Source organism: Phlebotomus papatasi, chromosome 1 (assembly GCF_024763615.1).
Source record: "Phlebotomus papatasi isolate M1 chromosome 1, Ppap_2.1, whole genome shotgun sequence".
Taxonomy (NCBI): Eukaryota; Metazoa; Arthropoda; class Insecta; order Diptera; family Psychodidae; genus Phlebotomus; species Phlebotomus papatasi.
Window position 1 is genome coordinate 34,030,259 of NC_077222.1, and position 11,034 is coordinate 34,041,292.

The following is an 11,034-nucleotide window of genomic DNA, read 5'->3' on the forward strand; positions in this document are numbered from 1 at the left end:
TCATTCAAGACTCAGAAGAAATATAGTTTCAAGAACCCAATTTTGCATTAAAAATTAAATGATTCTTAATGATTCTTAAATGATTTTAATCAAGGATTGACGAGTGATTTCTCGATTTTATTACAAATAATCAGAAGAGCGCGAAAAATTTGAACTTTAGGTATAGTGTTTGCCACGATTTTAGTGGCGCTGCTTTCCAGTAGAAGTCGAATGTTGTCAAAATGATGAAAAATCCATTGAAAAATATGTTCGGTGTGCAGTGCTTTAGTTTTTTGCTATTTTGGTCACTCATTCTAAATTTTGCAGTGCTTTTTTGAGAATTATTTACATTTTCAATACCTTCTTTATAATTAGGAATTGTGGTGAATGCCCAAAATAACTTCAATGGGTGAGAAAATGAGGTGTTTTTTGGTGCCCCAGAAAGTGTTTATTGGTACCCCGGGTAATTGAAAAAAAGCGAAAAATGCATGGTGATACAATTTTCTTTTTTACGGAAAATTGAAGTGCTTCACATCATCCTTGTATACATTAATATGCAGTCTATACCTAAGACTATAACATGGGGTAAGCAACATTTTTCTAAAATTCACAGTTTTCTTAGGAAATTAAGTCAAAATCGCATCTTTCAAAAGTGTTTGTTGGTACCCCAGTTTCCCCTACACTTCTACTCAAAATAACGTCTAACAACCCTCAGACCAGATATTTAGCTCAGTTCGCGAAAGACTCAAATGAAAATTTTTCCTAAAATTTCGGCTATTAATAAATTAGATCAATAATTAAACCAATTAAACCAAATAGATAAACCTAATGTCTATATTCCATTTTTCGTATAAGCATCTAGTCAGAAAACCTCAAAATTACAATTTTGGACCTGTTTTTAATTTTTGCTTCCTGAAACTAGGAAAAAAGGAGTAGACTCCCAATTTTTTCAGGAAAGCTATTGAAATATATAGCCATAGGTAAGATTCATAAATGAATACGAAAGAAATACGAAGTGTTCGAAGGTAGCGTATGTGCGAACGATCAAAGCTTTCCCCTACATGCCGAAAAAAAATCAATTCCAATTAGAAAATTTTGAAGAATATTTTTCAATCCAGAATTTTTCTAACTCCCGTTCCTTGATGTGAAAATAATTTCTTAGCTTATGAACCTTTCAAACTCATCCCTTTTATTTCCAGATGCCAAGCCGGAACCGGACGATGTATTGTGGACAAAGCTCACAGGAATCAGTGCCAGGCATGCCGATTGAAAAAGTGCCTCCAAATGGGCATGAACAAAGATGGTAAGAAAGGAATCCCTCATATTTTTTAATCCCTCGAGAGAGTCAATTTTTCATGAAGAACAAAAATGTTCCTGAATTTTAATGATGCCCAAAAAAAAACAACCATCATGTAACGAGTGAAGTATTTATGCAAATTGAGCACAATTAACGCATCTCCAGCCGCACACTCGCCACAGAAACATCAAATTTAGTGTAAATTTAACCAATTGGGAGACAAAAGAAGCCCTTTCATCTTTCACCGCGACCACACGAGGGAAAAATGAGGTGGGTGGGAAAAATCGTTTGCATACACGTGCCCCCAAGGGATGCAAAAATCTGATTTGGCTGTCGCATCGAAAAGAACACACACCCTGAGACTCTCTGGCCAGATTGTCTCCGCGGAGATCCAGAGGAAAGTGCCGAATGTCAGCCAGGGAAAAGACCCCCCACGGGAAAGGTGTCGCAAATTGAGGCTGAGCAATTTGTATGTCCGGGAGATGAGACACGTGTCACACATTGTTTTACCACCCGTGTGTTTTCCCATTTTCTCCACGCTGACTTGCATACTGTCGTTAGTGGTTCCCGCCCCTCCAACCCTGGCCTGGATGGACTCCTTCCCGGACATCCCTCTTCCCGCCTAAATTTGCGCTCATAATTGTATGCAACAATTCTCACATGATTATCGTGCAAGCCGTGCAAGAGACAATTATATTGGTGCACATCAGCACTCACTAAAGGATTTAATGAGGGATTTTAGGAGATATTTGCAATTTTTTACTCACTTTGGATCCAATTGTGAGGTTATGTTGCCGACGCCGGGATCGTCCTTTCCATTCCAGCCACTTATTTCCTTGCCACGAAATATTTTCACCACAATTGTTCTGCGGAAAGCATCAGGAAAGGATTAACACTACTTTTTCACTAGTCTCTTATCACTTTGATAGAGAAAAACTGCAGATTTTCCAGACAAACCAAAATATCCTTCCAAAGATGGCGATCGAGAAAAACAAACTGAAGTGCAAAAAAATTCCGCTAGGGCACCTTCGATCTGATCAAAGATTTTGGGTTTTAAAATTTTCACGTAGAAAAATCATTTTTTACGCTCGTGTAAAAAAGACCCTTTTATTATATTTAGAACATACAGACGCCTTCAATGCCTTCAATAATGTATATCCGCTAAAATATTTTAAAAATCAATTACAGTAGACTCATCGATATCCAGCACTTCAATATCCGGGTGACAGCTGCCAAACACTGGCGGTTGATATATTCAAAATTATTTTCACTAAACATAAAGTTCGTCCAGAGTGAATTAAAGTATTATTAACATTGTATCGAAGTTTTTAATACATAATTGTGATAAAAAATTAAACATAAGCACACCATGAAGAAAATTCTCTTTTTCTTTGTCAGACAGAAAATAAATTCACACTGCACAGAATAGAAAAACCGTTGATCATTCAAAAAACCTAAATGTCCCCCCAGTCAGCCGGATATCGAAGAGTCTACTGTAAATTAAAAAGAATTGTAGTAAGTTTCAAAATTATAAATATTTAGTAATTAAGACTCTAGAAATTTTAACGAATGACATAAACTAATTTTAAATATTGATAAAGTAAAAATCTATCATCACATAAATAATTATTAAACGCGATTTACACTATTTTTAGATTTTTATTTACACTGGTGCTAATGCAAAATCGGATAGTCCAAAAAAAATTAAATTCTTAGTCATTAAATATCAAAATATTTACAAAAGTGGATCTTATTTATACAAACGCCAATTTACAATAATATTTTCTTATTTCTTAACCAACTTTTTAAAATTCCTGAATTTGATATAGTTTTCAATTGAAAATCATGTAGTGAATCATTCAAAAAACGCCGAATTTCTCTCACAAAATTTACTTTTAATTTTAGCAACTTATGTTTTTAAAAATGTTAAACAAATTTGGAGGTTATAGACGCTCCATAAATTCACAATAAAAAAAACTACTTGGAAACAAATACAATCGGTAATCGGTACTACAGTGCCCGCTCTCTAATCCGGATCGGCATAATCCGGAAGAGTTATCGACGGTTACATTTCATTTAAAATAATTTTGAGGTCATGTATGCACGTGTGTTCAGCAATGAAAATGAATTATCCTGTGATGGGTTTGTTTAATAAATGAAGTATAATACCATAGAATTCTCTAATTATGTCTTTTTAATCTTCTTTAAAACTTTTATTTCAATTCTACAAAAAAACTTGTATTATATTTTCGAGACGTTGAACAAATTCAAAAAATACATCCGGATTACAAAGCGGACATCTGTCATATTGTGTCTCAATCATCCGGATTACAAAGCGGGCACTTTATTTTCTTTTTATTTGCAAGATTTCCGTTTCAAAAAGTAAACTAATATTTCATAGATATAAGGCCTCTGCACATTAGGGGAAATTTTCGTCAAAAATTGCATTTCTTTTACAGAATTTTGACATTTCTACCTACAACAGTGGGGACGATTTCCTTCAAGAGCAAATTTTTGACGAAAACTGCTTAAAATGTGTAGACTCCGTTAAGCATAAAAATTATCTCTTATTAAATTAAAAGAAATCTTGAATAACTTTTTGTCGTTATAAATTATAGAAATAGATCAAGAAATCCTCCAAATTCTCCAAATCATTTTATAGAAGACCCTGCTTTAAATATAAAATTAGTTCCAAATATTAAGCTGAACATAACCTATTTTTCAATGAAGATGATCTGCTAATTTCTATTAAAAATCAGAGGAAATCTAAAAAAAATAATAATTCTCAAAATAAAAAGATTTAAAGTAATGAATGTGCGAAAAGGAAAAGCTAGCGACAGAGACTGTTGTTAATACGTAAAAATTAAGTTGCAGCTGACGTTTATTTAGCTTATTACAAACATTTGGAATTTCTTGAAAGATTTTTGTAATTTTTTGACGAATTTTTTCACTCGAAAATTAAATCGCAAATTAAAATCAAAAGCAAAATTTTGTGTAAATGTTTAGTAACTATTGCAAATTTTAATTTAAACAAATAACACATACCTGAAGAATTTTACTTGCCAGACCAACAATTTCTTCTTTGTTTTTCTATTTTTAGAACAAAATTGATAGGAAAATTTGGACAGAAAAGAAATTACAATCACTAAAAATACTTTATTGTTTATCCTTCAGTAGCTTCATAGCATCCTGCATCATTTCTCTCATTATAACAAATTCAGTTTTGAAAAAGTCCCTTTCCTCCCTCGCCTTCTTTAGCAAATGATAAAATTGCTGAAAATAAAAAAATGGCAATTCGAAACATTAGAAAGCAATTTTTTGGTAATGAAAAGTCAAAATTTACCATTTCACGAAGAGTATATGGTTCTGGAGGAAGAACTTCGTATGTCTGTTGGTGCTGGTTGTTATTCCTGGAAGACGAGGTTACAGTTGGGGCAAAACTTTGGTTATGTGGTTGCTGGAGTTCAGGTTCTGGAGGTTCTGGCACTTCGGGAGATTCTGCTCGAAAAGATGCTGGTGAAGTCTTCAAATTCTCTAGGAGTATGGCATTGTACTGAGGATCAACTCCCTGAAGTGGATCAACGGGAGCAGGAGACATCGATGGAGCTTCATTTATTGAATCATTCTGAAAGAAGTCCTTAAATTAGCGTCGAAAAAGTATTTCTATCCCATCAATTCTTCTCACATTCATCGATTCATCTATGGAATCAAAGCCATCAATCCCAGAAGAATTTCCACTCTGGCCACCTTCTTTCCCATCAGACATACTCAATCTTATTATTTTTGCATGTCTCCCACTGTAATATACAGGTCTTCCCTCAGCGGCTGCTTGTGCCCTTTTTTTGGTCATTGCAAAATATTTCATATCCATCCAGACCTGCAAAAAAATATTTTTGTAAAAAAGACATAAATATAATTCCCGCTAAATTACCTTCTTCCATTCTTCCGCGGTTTTCCATGGTCCATCATGAGGTGCCATTGAATTGAGTTCTCTGGTCAGACGTTCCCAAGCTTCTTTATGCTGTGCCCTTTGCTCTGGTCCTCTGGGAGTGCAGGATAGAATTTTCCAATTCTCTTCCATCCCAATCAGTAACTTTTCTTTCTGTTGACATGATGCTTGTCTACGCTGATATTATTCAGAAAATAAATCAATTGTTTTTTTCTGATTACAAATGCTAATATATCATACAAACCCTGACTTTCTGTGGTCCGGCAATATTGGTGATTTCTTCATGTTCTTTTTGTTGAATAGTTGATTGAGATGATGAATCTTCCCTTTTCACATCGTATGCAAAATTTGAGCTACCCTGCATTTTCTCTTTTCACGGATTTTTCAGATGAAAAATTTCACACTCGAGAAAATCCGCAGGAGAATGTGTCAAAAAGCGACGGAAAAAGTACTAAAAATATCCGCAAGAGATGTCATAGGGTGCTATAAAATATAGGCGCGAAAATAAATTTAAAAGTTAACCGTCTGTTCAGGCTAAATTCAAATATTTTCATTATGTTCATGACACTCAATCATTTGCTGCGTTTTGCGCAGGCATAGGTATCTGAACAATATTAATTTATATCAATTATATTTTCTAATTAGAAATAGAACCCATTAAAAAGAATAATTGAGTCAGTGATGCTTCTTAGGAAAATTATTTCTTGGCTTTTTTAATACAATTATTTAGTTACTCTTTACAAGTAAATAATGGTTAAATAAGTTTCAGAAGAATACCTATAGAACTACATTAAGAAATTATATATTTGAGAAAATAATTGAAAAGAATTAATTTAGTGGTGATATGTATTTAGCGGAAAATGGTCTGCCTTTGAATGCTTCATTTTTTTCTAATCTCCCAAAGCTAAAACTGCATTTTGTCAATCGAAGTTAATAGAAAATAATTAATAGTATTAATTTTAATTCGGGCAGCAGTTACATTTGAAAAAAGTTTGTTGTCGTTTAACAACCCGTCTGACACAGGGTAAGGGGGACCCAGCGTTTAGTAATTAATTAGCACCTAGTTTTAGGCACTATTTTAGTCCTCATTGGCAATATCCGAGTGGTAGGCCCGAATTAAGGACTGGATTTTCCCACGTACATCAATGGCGGTGGAATGAAACTGTCAATTGCACATCCTGATTTCACCTTCGAATTTTATACAAATGATAGAAGCTACAAAGATAGTGATATATTTTATTTAACCAGGATGAACGATTTAACACTTTAGAAAAACAAAAAACTATTCCGAAAAAAATGTCTCCTAAAAAACACCCCCAAAAGGGAATAAAAACACGTATTTCAGGGTTGAAAATTTGTTTATTGTGACCACGACACTTTTCTCTACACGACACGCACTCACGCACATTTATTATTATTAAAAAAACCACTAAAATCACTGAGAATCTGCGAGAATTTTAAAAACAAATAAAATGTTTTGGAAAATATTCCATCTTGTCACTGTCAGCTGAGCAACAAGGCCGGCAACATAATTTTCGTAGTTCCGCTGCTCACCACCATGAACGCAAAACAGTGTCCTTCACATATATTTAGTAAGGGGTATTTTGTATGGGAGCTTCTTAAAAGTAAGGTATGAAAGATAGGGGTTAATTGAGGCTATAATCCACGCTTATCTGGTCAGACGGGAAGTTTCATTACGATTATCAAATGAAGCAAATATGCTCAAATTTGCCATGGTTTGTCTTAATTTTGATGTGATTTTGCATTATTAAAGGATTTTCATGTAATTTACAATATATTCGAGTAAGAAAACTCAATATGTGTATGCAGAGCAGATGAATAAAAAATCGTTGCATTTCAAAAACGGTGTCGCCAAAATTTCTCTCTATTCGGGTGACATTTCGGTCCCAAATGCCCGAATTTGAAAGACACAAAATAGAATTTTTGCTTTGAGAAATAAGAGAAAAATTGAAACATTCAAAGGCTGCCGGATTCAAAGGCAGACCACTTTTCCCTATTAATCAATTTTTTTCTCATCTATCTCATCTATTTATCTCTAAAAGATCAAGTTCTAAATTCAATATTTCAAGTCCAATATTCTACAGACCTGTGCTTATTAAAAGTCGTGTAGTATCGGAAATTTTGTGTTGATAGTTCTAATGGAAATTGCAGATTGACGTGCTGATAACACTAATCCCGCTTATACACGGTGCCATGATGAATATTTTTGCGCCCATAATAGAAAGAGAAACTCTCATAAAAATAAGTTGTCTTCTTGATATCTTTGTCGCAAGACGGATAGCTGTTCACTAAACACTCTTTTACTTGAATCTTGCGGAAATATGAAGAAATTTAAAGAAAATATCATTTCAAATGACAAGCTTCCTAAATCGCGCGCAATTCAACTCGAGAGAGAGATAGAGACACAAATAACTCACTTGACAAACGTCTCGCGGCGCTGCGGTTGCAAAAAATCTCTGAAATGCCGACAAAAAATTATTCTCTATTTTATGCTTCTTAGCAGGTCGTGTACCTTCTTCTAATATGTACTTTTGCATTCCTTATTAACCAAAATAATGTTGTACCAAAGGATTTTCCTCAAACCTATCCTGAATTTTGAGACACCTTAAAAGAATATGAGTCTTCCAGCTCAAAATTTCATCCCAATGTTTTTGTTGTAATATCGACAATTATTCACAATTAACCCAAATAACTGTATTCAAATAAATTATTAAAAGGATTTTCTTGTGTAAAAGGAATTAAACAATTTTCACATTAAAGACCTCTCATTTTCTCAACCTGATTTTCGCGGCATTTCGAAGAATCCCAACTGGCACCACCAAATTCACTTCGGCTTTTATTTTAGCACAGGCCTGTTCTAGTACATTATTCTCTAAAAAATAAAACTAAAAAAAAAATTACATTTTTTGACACGTAAAAAAAACTATCAAATTCAAATTCTAAAATTTCAAAATCTCAAAGGTGTATACTTTTCACGGAACTTTTCTTTTTAAAACATGAAAATAAACTTTTCCGGATTTAAGAATGAATAAAAGATGTATGCCCTCTGTGCACCCTGTGCATAACACTGATCGTAGACTGTTGATCAAATTGATGAACAACATTAGGTGTGAATATGAAAAAAGTCACACCTAACTTTAAAAAAAATGAAGAAAGCACATTGAATAACGCATTATTCAGCTTTTTATATCCAATACTCACCTTTATGAAATTCTGCACGGATTTGTAATAAATTTTCAAGTGAAATCACGTCACAAATACCCAAAATTTATAAAAACAATGCAAGAGAAACGCGTTTCCTAACCACATCTCCCAATGCACAATAGTTACTGCAAATTTCGCCAGGGGCGTTGTGAGCAATTAAATGAAATTAAAAGGAAATTACCGCCAAAACCCTAACCTCACAATTTGTAAAATACGAAAAATGGAGGGAAATTAGGAAAATACCTTTTTCTAGATTTTTCTTTCCCTTACTAAACTATTATACATCTAACGCGTCTTCTATACCCATTCGCAGCGGTGCAGAATGAGAGACAACCGCGAAATACTGCCACAATTCGTCCGGAAGCACTGCGAGACATGGAACAGGGACATGCCCTGAGAGAAGCAGCAGTCGCCGTGGGTGTTTTCAGGTAAAATGGCACTCTCATTGCGAGGGAAGATGTACAAGTCTCATGGGAGACACCATGTGAAAACTGCCAATGATTCCCAGAAGTTTCGATAATATTTTCAGCCCACCCGTGTCATTGCTGCCTTCCAATCGATACGGTCCAGGACTCTTGACTCCTCCAGGTGTGCTTTTAAAAACTCTATCCTCCGTTGAAATATTCAGTCTCTCGAGGTGTCCCAAATACCCTGATTTCTAACCATTGTAATCTTTTCAGCCCTCAATGCTGTCCCTGTGAGCACACTCTTCCAGAATCCATCGACATTCCCTCTGACCAACAGTATTGCAGCCCATCACCATGGATCACCATTGGGGACTACAGGAGGAACTCTGACAGGAGGGATTATGAGGACTGGTAGCAGCAACAGCAACCACGAGAGTGTTTGTCCACTCAATGCCTCAACGACTTCCAGCAACAATTCCCAGCCCCCAAATTCCCCTCCCCTCAGTAATTCCACCAAGGAGGCCAATCGAGTGGAGAATTGTGTGAAAGTAGCCCCAGAATCGGCCAAGAGTATGTCTTCAGTGGGATCTGTTAGCCCAATACCCTCAAATGACAACGATGGTGAGTGCGTGTTCGGGAAAATTCAGTGGAAAGCTTATAAGAAGTTCATTGCCGTTGCAGAAGACTCAATTGATGTGACCAATGATGAGGAAACTGATCGATCACCCAATGCAACTTCCATGCACTGTATAATGCCCCCGAAGTTTTATGGACATCCCCAGGAAACAATCTTCGAGACGAGTGCCAGGTTGCTCTTCATGGCGGTTAAATGGGCCAAGAATTTGCCCAGTTTTGCCAGTCTCCCATTTCGTGATCAGGTAATCCTGCTGGAAGAGTCATGGGCTGAACTATTCCTCCTCAACTCCATTCAGTGGTGCATGCCACTGGATACAGCCAGTTGCTCTCTCTTCTCCTCAACCGAACATTGCGCCAATCTCACAAATGCCGGCGTCATGAAGCACACTCAAGTGGCTCAGGATGTTCGGACTCTTCACGATACTCTCTGTCGCTTCAAATCTGTCCTCGTGGATCCAGCTGAATTTGCCTGTCTCAAGGCTATCGTGTTGTTCAGATCTGAGACGCGAGGCCTCAAGGATCCAGCTCAGATTGAGAATCTCCAGGATCAGGCTCAAGTGATGCTGGCCCAGCACTGTCGCAGTCAATTTCCCGCGCAAATTGCCCGATTCGGGCGGTTGCTGCTGATGCTGTCACTGCTGAGGACAATCCACTCGCACAAGATCGAGTCGCTGTACTTCCAGCGAACCATAGGCAACACGCCAATGGAAAAAGTCCTCTGTGATATGTACAAGAACTAAAGAGGAAGTCAAATGGGAGGTCAATGTAATTTGTCTGTGTCGATAGTTAATAAATTTCGTCAATAAACGAAGAGTTTTTGGGAGTATGATGAGAAGCACACGGAGGGAAATCATATTCAACAGGTGAGTATCACAAATCTTGCGATTTCCTACAATCTCCATATCTATTGCACTTACGAACGCTGTGAAGTTTTTGAATTTCTTCTGTAAAAGATACTTATAATTATTGAACAGAGATGGCGTAACACTCGCTACGACAGGGATGTACTTGGGGGTAATCTTTACATATTTTTGCTAATAGAGCAAATTTTTTTCACTTGAACTAAGGGAAATGTACCAGCGATCGTCAGTGTTCCTCGGATCGGCAGGTTGTTCTGCGTATCGGAACCCCAAAATAAAATGTATTTTCGTAAATATTTCACTGCATTTTAGGAATGACTTTTAGCTAAATTCATTATGTTGGCTCATATTCAATCTATAGAACTGATTTCTCTTTAAGTTTCTAAAAAAATTGTCATTATTTACCTAATTTATTGAATCGCTGTATCAAAGTCTTAGTCAGACATCCGCCATTCATCACTTTCTTTAAATTTTCCACGAGAATTTGTCTGACAGAATATTAAGAATAGTAACTGATTGAAATGATTTACAAATATGTGTTAATTAAAAAATGAATACTCAGTGATTCTAATTTCACTATAAATACACTTTTTTATTTGTCTCGACAACACAAAAATTAAATTATTTTATGTGAACAAGTACGTTCTGTTTCACTTGTTCCTCGGATCGACACACTTGTTT

At 35.8% G+C, this 11,034-nt stretch overlaps 2 protein-coding genes across 7 annotated transcripts in view; one reads left to right on the plus strand and one right to left on the minus strand.

Annotated features, from left to right (window-relative positions):
• The window catches only part of LOC129798862 (photoreceptor-specific nuclear receptor), a 33,525-nt gene extending 23,221 nt beyond the window's left edge, over positions 1–10,304 (plus strand). Inside the window, exons 3-7 of one of the 4 annotated variants that reach the window (XM_055842306.1) lie at positions 1,179–1,282; positions 8,764–8,878; positions 8,959–9,038; positions 9,131–9,478; positions 9,539–10,304. In XM_055842306.1, the coding sequence (XP_055698281.1) occupies positions 1,179–1,282; positions 8,764–8,878; positions 8,959–9,038; positions 9,131–9,478; positions 9,539–10,233 (1,342 nt within the window). In that variant the 3' untranslated portion in view covers positions 10,234–10,304. Of the gene's footprint in view, positions 1–1,178; positions 1,283–8,763; positions 8,879–8,958; positions 9,039–9,130 lie in introns of all 4 variants that reach the window. The other 3 variants (XM_055842307.1, XM_055842304.1, XM_055842305.1) reach the window with 3 other exon arrangements.
• Positions 4,413–5,778, minus strand: LOC129798873 (uncharacterized). Of its 3 annotated transcripts, none has more exons than XM_055842333.1 (4): positions 5,470–5,778; positions 5,208–5,402; positions 4,620–5,153; positions 4,413–4,549 (listed from the first exon to the last, which is right to left on the minus strand). In XM_055842333.1, exons 3-4 carry the CDS (start codon positions 4,872–4,874, stop codon positions 4,433–4,435), a joined length of 372 nt encoding a protein of 123 aa, XP_055698308.1. In that variant the 5' UTR covers positions 4,875–5,153; positions 5,208–5,402; positions 5,470–5,778; the 3' UTR covers positions 4,413–4,432. The 3 variants fall into 3 exon arrangements, with proteins under 3 accessions (XP_055698308.1, XP_055698307.1, XP_055698306.1); XM_055842332.1 differs by having other exon boundaries at positions 5,208–5,397; positions 5,470–5,775; XM_055842331.1 differs by having other exon boundaries at positions 5,470–5,773.
• Positions 10,305–11,034: the final 730 nt, after the last annotated feature.